General features: G+C 38.2%; 1 protein-coding gene across 5 annotated transcripts in view; it reads right to left on the bottom strand.

Annotated features, from left to right (window-relative positions):
- The window catches only part of Tle4 (TLE family member 4, transcriptional corepressor), a 143115-nt gene that overhangs the window by 89924 nt on the left and 36054 nt on the right, over window positions 1–17137 (bottom strand). For 3 of the 5 annotated variants that reach the window (XM_042665572.1, XM_042665573.1, XM_042665576.1), the window contains exon 6: window positions 1301–1375. The exons of the other annotated variants lie outside the window; for them this stretch is intronic. In XM_042665572.1, coding sequence (XP_042521506.1) covers window positions 1301–1375 — 75 coding nt within the window. The remainder of the gene's footprint in view (window positions 1–1300; window positions 1376–17137) is intronic. 5 annotated transcript variants of the gene reach the window in all.

Here is a 17137-nt window from a genome sequence, read left to right as displayed (position 1 = left end):
ATCATGAAATGTATTCATCCCCATGTCCCCCGAGCCCTGTCTACCCTAGAAAATGTATGATAAATGCTACCCCAGGTTCTTACGTGGCATTTCTGATTCAGCCTCATCTTTCAAGGAGCAGTCTGGAGGAAATAAAGGTTACTCTTTTCCATTTATGTCTGCTAATTTACTACCATTTCTTTCTTGTGGTCAGAGGGACACAAAATAGAGCTCCAAATAGCCCATTAAAGAACAAGCTACAATCAGACTCCTCTGCCCGCACCAATGCAGTGCTCCCAGAGTTCTGATTTCCTTGTTAAAAGACAGAGGCATAATTGAAGCAATATCTTCACTTGGATTGATTATCAGGCGACCCTTATCCACATCTTCACTCAGCAATTTGAATTTTAATGAAAGTAAATGGAATAATTAGCATTTCAAAATATGTTTGATACACTAAGGGGAAAAAAGAGAAGGCTTTTCTGTATAATTTATACACAAAAGAAATTATTTGGGAAGGGGCAGAAAGAGAAAAGTATAGATGTAGTGCCTTCATTAGAAAAAGGTAAGAAACTGCTTTTACCATATAAAAATGAACATTGTGCTCTTTAAAACTAAGACTACTTGGCTTCATTATTTTTTCTAAGTTTTCTTTAGCACACAACTTTATTACTTGTTAACTTAGTCTGAAAGAACAAAAATTTAAGTGCTGTTGGACTAACTGCACAAACCTATAACGTCCAACTGGATTTCTGTGCCATATTATCACTATTACTTGCTAGAGAATGATGTTCTAAGCCAATGAATTTTTCAAAAGTGTGGAGTTCACCTATTATTTCTCCTACAAATGGACACTAGCCCATAAGAATCACTGATCACAGGGGGGAAAAGTGGCAGAGGAGATGTGAAAATATATATTTCACTAAAAATGCTATCAAGACAGGCTACATCATTTGAGGAAAGATGGAAGAAATCAGGTCATTTTAACATCAGGGCAATCTGTACCTTTTTTTTCTGCCCTAGGTTAACAACAGAAGCTGATTGCAAAAGAAAGAAATAGGAAAAAGAACAACCCAGCCACCTTAGGGAAGAGATTTCAGGAACTAAAATCAGAAAGAATGTGATCCCAACTTTCTGAACCAGCCATCAAATTTCACATGATATTAAAGGCAAACTGTTGATTTCTACACTTTGTGGTCATCTACTGGTTTTTGTTTTTTGTTTTGTTTTTGTGCCTTTGTTGGAATAAATTTTTTAAAGAGAAAGCAAGAGAGCTGAGGATAAACACTGAGATTAGAGCTAGAACGGAAAGGCCACGTACCCCAATGATGGCGTTCAGTTCTGCCATGGTCACCTGCTTGGCCCGTTCCACAGCTTGCACCACTTGTTGCTGGTGCTATAAATGAAGATCAGAAACAGAATACAATTATTTGTTTTCTACTCAGTCAGAACAGCTTTTCCTAACATGTTCTCTAACTTCAATTACATGCAAGACAGCATTGGGGCTTTTCCAAATTTCCAAATAAAAGCCACAGGTAAATGGGTAGTATCGAGGGTACATTTAGGTCCACGATGCAGTGAGTAACTAAGTGGTAACCATCTGTGCCCCAATAAATGATGGTCCCCTATATCTGGTCCTATCAGCTTCAACTTCGCTTTCAAGTCAGGGGAGAACTTTGACTAAACGTCTTCCACTGGTATTAACAAAAATCTTTCTGTTTTGTTCGTCCTCCCTTTTCTCTCTGTCATCTGTAGAAAAATATTATTTGCTACATGTACTTATCTTAATTTTTTTTCCTGATTGTTGTAATAGAGACTAGAAGGTCATTTAGAATTCAATGCTAATGTTTCCTCTGGGAACATGAAATATCCATGCTGGAATCTACAATAAAGGGCTGCACATTACAAATACCAGGGCTGGAAATGAAGCTCAGAGGTAGAGCACCGCCTAGCACACATAAGGCTCTGGGTTTATTCCTCAGCATTGCAAGAAAAAAAAAAAAGGATAAAATTTAAAAGTTGTACAACTGAAGTGTAAGGACTGTCAATATTTTTTTTAATTCATTTAACAGAAAAATTAAGACAAATTTTTTTTTAGAAAAACTAGAATTGATAATTCAGGAAAAATTTTTCCATCCATAATTCAGTTACAAAGAGAATAAACAAGAAATGATGTTCACAGTTGGTTTTTTTTTTTTTCAATAGTGGGAAAATTAAGTACAAGTCTCTACATGGTGTCCTCACACACATCTGGACACATACAAATGCCAAGTATCCCCAAAGTGAAACTAAATACACTAACCAATCTGAGATCCAGACCACTCACAGTCAGTCTAAAATAAGACTCTGGCCTGTCAATCTGGATTAGTAAATGAAGAACCAAAGGAACTGTGCTGTAAAATAAGAATCCCTCTGTGCAGATGGAAAAGTCTTGTGGTTCATTCCAGTTTAGAAACGTAGCTAACTTTACTACTTTGTTCACCAAGAAAGCAAGAAACTCAATTATGCACACGAAGAGCCATCATCAAATGTGGAATTCCTTTTCAACTACCTGTTTCCCCATTCTAAAACCCTCAGATAGCTATTTACTAAAGTTAATGAAGACCCCCACAATCTCCACCCCTGATCTGTACAGGAATAGGGAGAAGAACATGTGGTAAAGTAACTGCCCTAGTTATCTATATAAAACATAGGGCTCCTATCTTTGTTTTCTAATAGGAATGTGTATTTTAAATGTCAGATAATAGCCTGTTGTATTTTTCAGCTTTTAATAGGCACTGAACTTTACACTATGCACTTTTGACCTTTTTTAGTTGTAGGATTTCCAGTTTCAAAACATGAGCTTAAGCAGCAATCCCACAGAAGCCGAAGTGTACAGTGCCACCTTCAAGCAAAAATGCCATGTGAAAGTCGAGGTTCCAAGTTCAAGAATCCATACCAGCTCCAAGTTCAAGAATCCATACCAGCTCCAAGTTCAAGAATCCATACCAGCATGCATACACGCACACATGCGTGTGCACACGCACATACACACACACACACAAAGTTTAGCAAGAAGCAGTCTTATTAACATCTGTCTACCCTTTAATAAAATATTTGCCAAAATGAAATAATGTTTTTTCTTTCTCTGAAGTAAAATTCCTATGATAAAACGAGACAAGAAAGGCATAGTCAATGTAACTTCAGATTCCCTAAATAAATACTACCCTGACCAAGAACCAGGTCTCTTTCTCTTTCCTGAGACCTTACTATGTACAAAGCATAGAGGTAACATATAGTTACTCTGATTTGGAGCAGTGATAGAAAGAGCAGCACTTGCAAAGCAGAGGGGAAAAAACAAGTAGAGCTCCTGAAATTCATTTAACATTACACATGAGACTATGGGAGGAAATTGTGATGGGATTTCACACATTTTATGTTGAACAATCACCAAAGGCTACTTAAACCTTCCAAGAAGCTGAAATACAAGATCATACAAACATCCAACAAGCATATCATCCATTCTACTCATGTACTCATTTGCTCAAGTGCTGAAGCTCTTACCCTGCCATTTCTCTATCTACTGAAACAGCCCTGTTTTCATGAATTATTATCTACTCTATATTAAGTATTCAAAAATAGTTACATGACACAGATCTGGGAAATATATCTACTTGAGGCCTCTCTGCCATGAAGACTGTCCTGCGTCATAAACTGGAGACAATTGCTAAGATGGGCAGAGGTCCCTTAGGCTGTAGGGCTAGCTTTGAGGACCCACATTAAAATCAAGCGCAGTGTTTCAGAGAAAACGAAAAACTCACACCCTTATCAGATGCTACTACAGAAACTTGCTACAAAGCTAAAATGACCATGTGCATCATGATTCAGCTAGGCCCTTTGAATAGAAATACGCATAGGCTAGCAATTTCTACCTGCACTTCAGAAGTAGACTTCTACTTTCTTACTTCTGATCACAACTCGTGAATCATTTGCTACTTAAGGGCTTTCTGAACAGAAGCTTCATAAGGCAAACAATGCTTCCTCCCTGTGGCTCTGAAAGGTCTCAAAGCACCCCGATATTACTCACTCCATCACACAGTAAACACATTACCCCACAGACGCAAGAAGCCACCCACTAAAGAACCCAGGCAAGGTGTGAAAATTAAAACTCAGGAACAAAGAGCAAAAAAAAAAAATCACAAAAAGGGAAATATGAAGACTTGAGAATGCAGCCCCAAGTCTCCCAAAAAAGTGGGCCAGGAAACATTTTATTTCCATCCATAGGTTTTAACAAATAAGCCTTCTGACTCAGAAAATAAATCAAGGATTTCACATCTTCTCAGAACACTGATTGCTTTGCCATTATGTCAGCCATCTCTTCCGGGTTTACTTCCCCTTCCCAATTTGTCATCTACTCTCACTCCACCCTAACATCATTTCCTGCCTCACTTCCTGCTTATCCCCTCAAGTGATGACAGACACTCCACCTCAGTCAATCTGCAGAAGACAACAGTCCTATTTTCTGTCCTATTGCTCAAGCTTCTCATTCAAATATGAGCCCCTGATTGAATTGTCCCATTAGTACCATCAAATAAAATGCCACCAAGAACACAATAATTAATCAGTATAGGTAACTGGGAGTTTGAAGAAAGCAATGTCTTATTCTTTTTTTATTTTTATTTTTTGGGTCCGGTCATGGGGCTTGAACTCTGGGCCTGGGCGCTGTCCCTCAGCTCTTCAGCTCAAGGCGAGCGCTCTACCACTTGAGCCACAGCAACACTTCCAGCTTTTTCTGTACATGTGGTGCTAAGGAATCGAACCCAAGGCTTCAAGAATGCGAAGCAAGCACTCTACCACTGAGCCACCTTCCCAGCCCTACTTATTCTTTATTACATTGTGATTTACAAATATTTTACTTTTAACATAAAAAAAGCAAATTATGGTTGTGTAAGTTTGTCAATTTATTAAATTGTACACAAAACCAGTATATTGTATCTCACTGAAGCTGATTTTTGAAAATATTATGATGTTAGGCATACAGGTATTATTGGAAGGGGGGGGATGACTGTGAAATAAAATCCCATGTATCAGTTTATTTTTACTACTTACTTTCTGCATCACAAAATTATTTTAACGTCTGCTTAAATGAATAAAATAGTGAACTATTTTTCTCTACAAGGAAGAAATTAAAACAACGCCACCCCCCAGTAAGTCAAAAAAGCTTACTGGAGAACAGACCTTCATAAACCAATTTGTGGGCAGTGGTTATTTAAGGTATTAGCTTTGATTACAATGGAAATAGCTGGCATACATATCCATACTTTAGGTATACACGCCATAGTAGTGGTTTTTCTAATAGTAATTTTAAAGGTACTTTAAAAAACCACTACATTCCAACTTACAGCTAGAAAAAAATATGCCACGTATTGACAAAAGCAGGGGTAGAAGAGTAGAGACAGAAGATAAACTCAAAGTCTTGTAACAAACACATCTATTGTGTGACGCTGCAAGAAGATGACATACTAGCCCTGCTTCTCATAGGAGCGTAGCCGTAAGGGCACCTTTTATAGCACAGAAACGTAGGATATAAAATACAGTTAAGGCTTTTCGGGAGGGAAGACAGTACACTTGCTGGAGCACCAGGAAAGCCTTTGTTTTTCACTTATTCAAGTATTTATTGAGCACGAAATGTGCATCAGACACTGTACTAAGCCCGGACAATGAGCCCGATGGACCACAGCCCCAGATCTCAGAGTTTAAACTCTACCAAGGAAAACAGTCCATAACTTAGTAAGCCTCGAAAGGCTCCACAAGTGCATCCTTACTGAGGATGACTTCCATAAGAAAATTATGGGATGTCATGCAACCATTTATCAAGAAAATACCTTAAATCTAGTTTCGGGGCTGGGTAAAGATTCCCTAAGGAAGTTAACCTGACAACTGTGACCTTAAAGGCTTTCAGGAATTCTGTGAATAAAGCATGAAGAGACAAAAACTCTAGACAGAGGAAAAGATAGGGAAAGTTCATTTAATGAAGGAAGTATTACACTCAAAACAAAACTGGATTTAAGAATACAACAAAAAGAATTATAGGTCAGTTTCTTCAATAAAGTCATAAAATTCTCAATAAAATGCAAGTTCAACAACACATTAAAAAAATCATATACTACAGTCAAGTTAGTTTTATTCCAAGGATGCAAGGATGGTTCAAAAATGGCAAATCAATAAACATTGCACAGCACACAAAAAGAATCAAAGACAAAAATAACATGATCACTTCATTTGATGCAGAGAGACCTTTTGGCAAATTTCAGCATCCTTTTATGATAAAAGCTCTGAAGAAACTAGGAAAAAAAGGAATATACCTCAGTACAACTTGACACCTACAGTTAAGCACATACAAAACTCTTCTAAAGTAACAATGAGACAAGAATATCCACTATCTCCACACCTAATTCATTATAGTACAGGAATTCCTAACCAAAGCAATAAAGCAAGAGAAAAAAATAAAAGGGAGCCAAATAAAGAAGACAAATACCTGTTTGCATATTAGATATTATTCTTATATGACTGAAGATTTCACTTCAAAACTTCTAGATCTGATAAACAAACACCAGGTAACAACACTCAACATACAAACACACATAACATTTCTGTGAATCAACAATAAACAGGATGAGAAAAAAAAATCAAAATGGCTCCATGAACAATAGCTTAAAAAAAAAAAACTAGATATAAACTTAACCAAGGAGCTGGAAGACCTCTAAAATGAAAACTACAAGAACCTAAGACAGAATCGAGGACTTTAGAAGATGGAAAGATCTTCCACATTCTCTCTAATCAAAAGCAACCTACAGTGTGATTCAATGCAAACCCATCAAAAGCCCAATGTAGCTCTTGGCAGAAATAGAAAAACCAATCATTATGACCTCAAGTATCAAAAGTAATCCTGAAAAAAAAAAAAAAAGAGCAACATAGATGTATCATAATATCATAGCTTAAATTATATTATAGAGTCCTAATAACAAAAACACCATAGTATACTTACACAAAAACACTCACAATAAACACAGAAGACCCGGAAATAAATCCACAAGGCTACTGCCATCTGATTTTTTAAAAAGAACAAAACCCTAATAATGGAGAAAGGACAATCTCGTCCACAAATGGTGATGAGAAAATTAGTTATATACATACAAAAGACTGAAACTAGACCCTTATTTCTCACCTTGTAGAAAAATCAACCCCAAATGGAGCAAAGACCTTAATTTAAGACCTGAAACTTAATGATGATTGATGATGATTGATGATTGATGATGATGATGATGATGACGAAGATCACAGGACAAAAATATAAAAAGGGGACTATTCAGAAGCAATCAATAGGAGCAGGGAGAGGGAAATACGAAGAGTGAAGAGGATCTAAGTACATTACTTACATACACACACACACACACACACACACACACACACACGCACACACACACACAATGCAACCTACTAGTGATTGAAAAGTGAGGGAAGAGAAAAGGAATGTGGAAATATACTGCAGAGGATGAACTTGTTCAATATATATTACAAGCATCTACTGAATTATCACAGTTATCCTCCCTTACACTATTAATAGAGGTTAATTAAAATAAAGAAATTTAAATAATAACACCACTAGGAAGAAGAAATTAAGAAAAGTCCCTTTTACATCTCTCAAGCAGTGTCAGGAGGTGAGTATAGGGAACTCAGCTGAGGAACTATGTAGGAGAGAATTCTGTCAGGTCTTCTTTGATATAAAGGACATACAAACAAAAGCTCTTTTAAATGGTAGAGGAATTCACAAAAAGAAAAATGAAGACAAATGTATGAAGACATATGCATGATGAGGTATAATCTACACAGCTAGCTATGTGTTAGTGAGAAATGAAATCTGGAAGGTAGGACAAGGTGAAATCGTGAAGGGTTTTTGCATGACATGCAAGAAGCTGGACTTTATCTTTGTAGGAAATCAGACATTTTTATTAAATTTTTGAGGAGCTGAGTGCTATCAGTTCTGCATTTTAGTAAGATCAATCTGGTTAGAGTAAAAACAGGTAGATGGCAGGGAACTAGAGAACTCATGTACTATCATATGGAAAGATACTTAGGCCAAATACTTTAGACCAAAAAATACCTTTCCTCCTAATAGGAATCATTAGCTACATGTATAATAAAAGTCAATAACAGCAACTCAAACTAGGAAGAACCTATAGGGATCATGAGACCTAGATGCTACTAGTACCCCAGTCATTGTTAACAATTAACAACAAAAAGACTATTTCCAAATGCACAGATTTCCAGATGTTGTCTGAGGAGTTGATGGAACTGCAGTACCAACCACAGGCCAAAAGCCACTACTCTATCCAGTGGATAAATGCATACGACCACATTCCAACCAACTGTCAGTTAAGTCTTCGCCTGAAGTATTTCCTATGAAAAAGAAGTCACCATATTTCAAGTTCCAACATTTTTTTTCATTTGGGGCTCAGTTTTACATCTGCCTGTGACTTCTTTGAGGTGATATGACTTTATCTCCAAATTCCCCTCCACTGTTCTGGCATTTCAGGCATTTGGAAGTGGCTTGCCGTAATGCGTGTTTCTTTCCTCCAGGTTAAACATCCTTAGGTCACTCAATGATTTCTGTCTTACTGGCTCTAAAAGTACTCACTCACTATCCTTCAGAATACTTTTGTGGTCAAATCCAATGTGATGAGAACTGTATACTCCAGGTAGAGCTGAGCATCTCAAATCCAAATGAAACCATCATTCCTAGTACGTCCAACTAAAATCCTACTATGCCTTCTTTGTAAAAACTCTCAATTTTCTGACATACATTAACTTTAAACTTACTTAAACCCCCCAAAGCAGTATTCTAAGAATTTTAGTGTCACACACACACACTCACACATACACACAAAGAGATAGATTATATAATGAAGAACTTACAACTATAAAGCACAAAGGGAACAAAGGATGCATATACAGGGCTTCCTAAACAATTTTGGCTGTGGAAGGAGGGATCAAAACTGTCAGGGGTTCACTTTAGGAAACGCTGCCCTAGACTGCTCACTACTTATAATTTGGCCATACTTCCTCCCTTCTCACAGAAAGATAGTATTCGTCCGTGGCATGTTCAATTATCTCTACTGATCCGAACTTCCTGCAGTTTTAAAACTGTTGGGTCCCATTCCTCTTTGTTCTCTGTGTGTGTGTACCTGGAGCTCCTCTTCAAGTCCCGAGCCGGCCACCACCTGTAACCTATCCTAACTGCCACATCTGGAGGCAGCAGGAGACCCCCAGGCACCCAGGTCCCTCCCCCACCTGCTGTGGCCACACCTCCTCTCCCCACTGTAAGTCCACCCCTCTGCACACTGCATCAGGTGCAGGCCAGTGACTGGGTTCTGGCAAATGAACTCTCTCCTTACTGACTCCGTGGAGGTCTCCTGTCTCTAACCCCTCCAACAAATGTATTTCATGCTAATGATATGGTAGCCAATGGCCACAAAAATGGGTAGACACTGCATATGTACAATGTGGCTAAAGTGGCGAGGTTTTTTCCTTTCCCGTTATCATTAAGATGCTGTGTGGAGATGTTCCCATTTCACAGTTCATTTCTCTTGAACAACGTCATCCCGTCCTTTGCTTTCCCCCGTTTCCCCATCCTGTTCTTGCCCGCAAGTTGCACAGTTCGTTTTCCACATCATCTATACTGAATACCACGGGTGCATTCTAACAGCAAATTTTTAATTTTCTTTTTCTTTCTCTTTTCACTACCGGAGGTTTAACTCAGGCCTTTTGCTTGCTACCCAGGCACTGCATCATTAGCCCTTTGACATCTAGTTACTTTCGATACAGTTGGATGGCCTTCTGCTGAGGCTGACCTGGGCTGAAATCCTGTTTATGCTTACCACTATAGCTGGCACTCATTAGTTTCTGCATACAAGGATTTGCTCTGTAGTCTGGGGACAAGCAAAGACTGCCAGGAGGGAAACCAATTTGCTGGGGGGAGGAGGGATTTACCTCCCTCCCGACAATCAACTTGTATTTCCTGAGGCTAAAAGGACCATAATATGCCACTATCATGTAATAACTGTCATCCAAACACATAGTCAGATAGGCAAAGTCAGCCAAGAATTGGGAGAGAATTATGTTCTCTGCTGGCTCATTCAACATTATGGGGGAAAATACTGCAAAAGAAAGGTTACCAATGCCCACACATAAAATAAAAGGCAGACATTTGGATCAAATGCTCCAAAAGCTCAATCCTTGTATTAATCCTTGCAAGACATTCTGTCCATACACAATGTTGTTAAAATGCATTGCATACTAGCACTGAATAAATGGCTCCAAATGGGAAAGATGGAAAGCAGACATGCTCTGTGCTAGCTGCCAATGCTTAATGAACACTCTGAAGATGGTCTTAAGGGTGTCACTGCGTGCTTATCAGGGGATCTCTGGTGATTTCAGCCAGGCCCACCTACATCAACGCTTGCTGTCACAGCCATTGTTTCTTTACTAAGTTAACAAGCAACACGAGGGGTGACCTCGGTGGACAGCTTTGCCATCAGTATATGCAACCATTGTATTGTGTTCATTTCCACCCTAAGGCACAGTACTGAAGTCACTGATCACAATTTTCAACTTTCATTCACAATTTTTCCCCACATGCAAAATGCAGTTCAGAGGAATGCAGTACATGTTATTAACTCGGGTGCTCAAACAACAGTATCTGAAATCTCTGAAATGTTTTTCCAGCAAAGAACCAGATTTATAGTATGTTTAAATGTATATTAAATGATACATGAGGTTCCGTTCTAACCTGTTAGAATCCTAATTCAGATATATTTATATCATAACTATTTGTTTCATTAATTTTCTACCATTAAATGTAGAGTATCCACAAAATCTACAGAATTCTGTGGTTTGAAAAGGCATTATTTAGTACAACTTACTAGAAAATCTTAAGGCAATTTTAATAAAAAGATCTAATTTAAAATTAAATTTGCACCAGCAAGATTAAGTTGGAATGTGGCCTATGTAGTAGGTGAATAGTTGAATAAAGATTAAAGACCAAATAAAATCCTTCATTCCTAATTCTCATTTTATAATCTAAAAATGCAATTAAAAAAAACTGATCAAAGAATTTTTGTTACATGTTGCAAAAAGAATGGTTTGAGTTCCTCATCTCATTTCCTAAAACAGTATTTATTTACAGTAACCGATGGATGGGAAAAGCAGCTCTGTTGATGTGCACACCCAAGCCCCAAGTTCATTCTATAGTCATTGTAAGGCACCTCTAGTGGCTCTTCCACCAGTTCCTAAGCAGCTGCATTTCAAGGAATAAAACAAGACAAAACAAGAAGAGCAATAAAAAAAACCCACCTAGCTATGGAATTACAGGACAAAGGAGGCGGATGAACATCTCCCTGGCACCAAAGACCCAGAAATAATTTATAAAAATCTGGTGGTAGGTTAAAAGTGAAGGTCATTTGTCCACAGGTAACAAGGATCACTGGTTGAAGAAATGAGAATTAGGAAGTCACTGGTGATAAAGAAGCACTTTCTATACACCCAGTCTATCTCTTTAAGACACACACATTTAAGGTTTCTTCCAGTTGTGGTTTAAAAGTGGTTTGCAACCCAAGCCATTATAAAGAATCAATTTAACTTGGCAGAAACAATAAACGTGGACCAACTTTTCTGAGACATCTTCAAACTCAAGAATGACTTATCCAATATTTTCCATAATTTCTTGAGCAGGAAAATTGTCACTCACTGTTTGATCCCACTGTTTCTGGTTCCAGGGACTATATATATATATATATATATATATATATATATATATATATATATATATATACACACACACACACACATGGGTAGGTGTGAGGAAAGAAATACCTCATGGATTTCCTGAAAATTTGTTTTTTAATTAAATAGTATTTTCCCTCCAATAAATCTATAAAAGATAGCAGGTTATGCATGACCTGCTCTAACCCATCCTTCAATTGAGAAATGTCTTTAAGAGACTTGGTGCTCATTTTTTAAAATGGGCATAAGTATGAACTAGGTATGGCCCCTTGGGGTTATGTAGATAGTATACAGAGCCCATATCCATTCATGTTTTCTATCCTTTGTAAACTTATAAATGATAAGCAAACTCTTGATTTACTTGATTAGTAAACTCTTTGCCAAGATCTCAACTACAGGGGAGAGACATCTATAACAAGAACTATGTAATGTTTCATATATTAAGTGAAAGGTAAAAATGTACATTGTCACAGCTCGAATTTATATAGACACACCACTTGCAATAATAATCACTGTTTCTATTTCATGCATAACACTGTCTATTACAATTGTCTATTGTAATTGTCTAATGTAACTGCTAGTTTTTTCCCCTTTTTTTTATACTAATCTAAGTATTGGGTAGACATAATGGGCCCTCAGGTAACATTACATTTTCAAGTCTCCTTGTAGCTGGCCAGAGGCAGATAAGTATGTTTCAAGACATTCCTGTTGGATATTAGCAGGACATGGTTAAGTGTAAGGGAATACCAGTACGGAAACAACATCAAATTACCAAATCAGCTATCGCTGCTTCAAGACCAAAGTCTATGGAACAGAGAAGCTTTTTATCTTGCTTAAACCACAATTCCTCTGACCTCTGTTAAAGCAGCCAAAATACCCAGCTAGATCACTAATCCTTATATAGCAACAACTATTGTACAGGTATCCCATTATATGAATGAGCAAAGTGTAGCCCAGAGAATCTAAGTATTTTGCTCAAGATCTCTCCCCCTCCACCCACAACACACTGCCTGTTACGTAACATGGCTCTTCCAATGAACTCTGGTCCTTGTCACCAGAAAGTTTCTCAAAAATGCTAATGTCCCCTGAGGAAAGAATTATCAACTATAATGTAATAAAATTTTTACCAAATGACTTGCAGCCTACAACAAAATCCTAAATAAATAAATAAAGGCCTTTGAAGTTCCCAAAGATCTTTGGGACAGCTTATTGATTCCCATAAAACATCTCATATTCATCTCTAAAATGACTTACAGAGAAGTAAGACTATCAAACCTACAATTCACCTCCAAATCAAGTTGTCAACTAAATGTCCACTGTTTAATATTTAATCTAATAGATTAGGGCAAAAATAAAATATTCCCCTCCTTCAGAGAGAATTTGCAGGGGTTGAGTGCCCAGTGCTAGAGCCACAAGCTCAGTGACTCTCACAGGAAGACTTGTCAGCCAGCGCATTCTGAAATGCTACCTTGAACTCTTAACAGTTTTTACTACTTCCTCTTCAAATGTCTTAGGACAAAACAAAAACAGAAACAAAAAAACCCACTTGAAATAGAATTCAGTTCCCTGGAATTGCAATAGAAAATGAGGGAGTGTGGGTGGCAGTGGCTCCGGCCTGTAATCCTAGCTCCTCAGGAGGAAGCTACAAGGATCACAGCTTGAAGTAAGCCCAGGCAGCAAAATGAGTGAGACTCCTATCTTCAGTTAACCACCAGAAAACCAGGAGTAGTCCTGTGGCTCCAAGTGGTAGAGTGGTATCCTTCAGAGAAAAAGCTTGGGAGAGTGACCAGGCCCTGAATTCAAGCCTATGACCGACAAAGAAGGAGGAGGAGGAGGAGGAGAAGAAAATGAGGGAATGAAGAAGAGTTTGCTAACACTGGACTTATTCTTTCATTCGATAGGGATGCTAAGACTCTCCCAACACAAAGCAAATAAAGAGCCCAGATTAGGATAAAGGCTACTGCTTTTTGCCAGATTGTAACAGGGACATAGAGTTTTCAATCCACATTAAAACTGCCTTACAGATACATCTTTTTGGAAAGTGGACAGGGTAGAGTTGAAGGACACTGCTGGCATGCTTCATTTATAAGAAGACTAAGGCCCTACAAGCCATATTCTGAAACTGCTGATGAAAAATAACCAGGGATGTTCAGCTAGTTGAGAAGCCTGGGTTCAGTATTAATTTAACTTTTTTTTTCCTTTCCTCTTTAGAAAGTACATTAGAGGAAAAAAACGGTCAATTCACATTATTCTAAAATGCTATGATTTAAAAAGGGAGGTTCTCTATAAAACAAACTCAAGAGCTCTGCTCCTGCTGCTGATATGGCTGCCATCACCAATACTACCAATATTCTACAGCTGGAGGTGCTTACTATGTTCTCAATTACCCAATTCAATCTCTGGATCCACGCTGCTATTCTAATCTTCTCTGTAAGATGGGGAAACTAAGGCTTAGAGAGCTAAATAACTCACTGAAGGTTACACAGCTTGGTGTGATTAGAGTAATCTGCATAATTCATAACAGTGAAGTCAAGATTCAGCCCAGAGATGACTGTCATTGCCTGAGTACTTTTTGTTTATGCAACTGCTAACCCAGAGTTGATTATTTGTACTTCACCCAAAAATCAGATCTATTTGGAGAGATAGAAGAGCTTTACTCCTTTGAGATGTGCCTCTTAAAGAAAAGTTTGAAGACAAGAAAAGTATAGATCTGCCTTCCCCATTCCAAACAGCTAAAAAAAAAAAAAGGAAAAACTGAAGTGGGGGAAAAGAGCAGCCCAGACAGCTGAGAGGCCCCAAGCTCTCTCTACACTCTAGGGTGGGGGTCCTGCGAAGGCCTAAGCAAGCACTGTAAGTGATGGTTGCGCACCTGGGAGGAGTTGGCAATGTCTTTGTCTAATGCTTAGGACTCTGAAAGTAGTAGTATGTGTATTCCTGTAATTTTTAAATGTTTTAGGGAAATACAGAAAAATTCTTTTCCATGATTATTATATAGACACACTTTTAAGAACCTTTGAGCTATAATAAGGCAATTCCTAAAGAAAACATTCTCACCGTCAAAACCAAATTTATTTAATAGTTGTGAGTCATTATTATATACATTTAAGTTTGAAAATGTTGCAAGTTATACATAAGCAATATTAAGCATGTGTAGCAATCAGTATACAAGGGCTCAATTGAAGAGTTCATCTATGCTAGCTATACATTAGATGAAAGCCTAAGGTCCGGAATATGCAAAGACCTCAAGAAACCAAACCCTCCAAGAACCAACAATCCAGTTAATAAGTGGGCAGACAAGCTAAACAGAGATGTCTCAGAAGGAGTAGAATGTACAACAGACACAGGGAAAACTGTTCAACACTTCTGACCATAAAGGAAATGCAACTGAAAACAACACTGAGATTCTACCTCACCCCAATTAGAAGGGCCATCATCAAGAATACAGACAACAACAGATGCTGATGTGGATGTGGGACTAGATGAACCCTAATAAACTACTGAAAAGAATATAAACTTGTTCAACCACTCTGGAAAAGTTTGTGGAGATTCTTAAAAAAAAAAAACTGAAAGAGCTAACAGTACCACTCCAGGGAATTCTTCCAAAAGATTACAAACCAGACCAGGATACAGAAAAGCCACTAGCACAGCCATGCTCATTGCTGCACCATTACTGATCATAACCAAGGAATGGAAATTGCCCAGATTCCCTTCAATGAGAAATGAATCAGAAAAATGTGATATATAAATATATATGACACACACACACACACACACACACACACACACATATACACATACACATGACATACACACAAGATGGACATTTACTCATCTATGAGGAAGAGTGATATTACATTTGCAAAAAGACAGACAGGCCTGGAAAGCATAATGTTAAGTGAAGCCAGTCAGGCCCAGAGCGACAAAGGACACAAGTGTTGTGTCATATTGAAATCTAGAATAAACTTATATTGTACAAGGAAACACACATGGATTGTATGTATGTGTACACAATGTATTAACTGAAGAATGGTGTTTGCAGTGGAGAATTTAAACAGTGTAATTCCTTAGAAAAACAAAATCATAGTCCCACAAAATGAATCCCACTTAAAAGGCCTGGGAAAGAGGGAGACAAATGAAAAGAAAAACAGGGGTAGAGGCAATTATACAAGTCAATGCATAGCCTGTAAAATTAAGAAAAGTGGGGCAAGGGGTCAGATTGGGGAGGAAGGGAGAGAGGATACAGGGGAGACATTGACCAAGCTATATTTTACTTATTTATTGAATGGTAACTCCTTTGTACAACTACTTAAAGATAGTAAAAATAAGCCAGGCGCTGGTGGCTCATGCCTGTAATCCTAGCTACTCAGGAGGCTGAGATCTGATGATCACGGTTCAAAGCCAGCCCGGGCAGGAAAGTCTGTGAGACTCTTATCTCCAATAAACCACTAGAAAACTGGAAGTGGCACTGTGGCTCAAACAGCAGAGCACTCGCCTTGAGCTGAAGAGCTGAGGGACAGCGCTCAAGCCCAGAGTTCAAGCCCAGGACCAACCAAAAAAAAAAAAAGATAGTAAAAATGTAAGTAAACAAAAAGCGTGCATCTAGAGGTATGTAAATTTACCTCTTACTCCTATCAAACTCCACATGTGCAAAATACCTCCAAACCATTGTCTTGTAGCATATGTGCTCATCTTCAGAGAATGTCTCTTTATTTCCTAGATTCAATCATTTATTTTTAAAATAAAAAAAACATTTGAAGATAAATCCTAATGCCCCTGCTGCTGTTGTGGCAGTGTGGCTGACACACCAGAGCTGGTGTTAAAAGATCAGATTAAAAGCCTTCAGTCCTGGCACCAAGTCACGCCTGCAGCCATGCAAGAGTGATTTTCCATGCCTCTGAAGAGACAGGAAATAGAATTCATCTTCCTCTAATAACCTTCCCTCCTCCCCCCTCCAGATCAAGGTCCATCTGGCCTCAGGGAAGAAGTGAGGGATCTGATGCTCACAGAATGCCCTAAGAGGAAACAAGGTAAGCACTGTTCAGAAACAAAACATCAGACAGGCTCTGATTTGCCAGAACACCTTTGTGGCCTGTGCGTTCAGAGTAAACACACATCTTAAAAAATCAGGAAGAGCAAATTAAATCCAAAGTAAAAAATAAACGATGCATGGAATCATGGAATTAGGCTTAAGGAAACTTTCACCCAGGTCATTATATGTGAGTTAAGAATGTCAAACAAGAAGCTGAAGAAAAGGAGTTGCTAGTTTCTCCCCGTGGCTTTCTTCTACAGGATACAACTTTCTCAGCCAATCAATAACAGTCCAGCCTTGCTCAGCTCC

This window comes from Dipodomys spectabilis, unplaced genomic scaffold, assembly GCF_019054845.1.
Source record: "Dipodomys spectabilis isolate Male_0828 unplaced genomic scaffold, ASM1905484v1 ptg000335l, whole genome shotgun sequence".
NCBI lineage: Eukaryota > Metazoa > Chordata > Mammalia > Rodentia > Heteromyidae > Dipodomys > Dipodomys spectabilis.
Note: the sequence above shows the minus strand (reverse complement) of the source record. Positions and strands in the feature narration are given on the sequence as shown.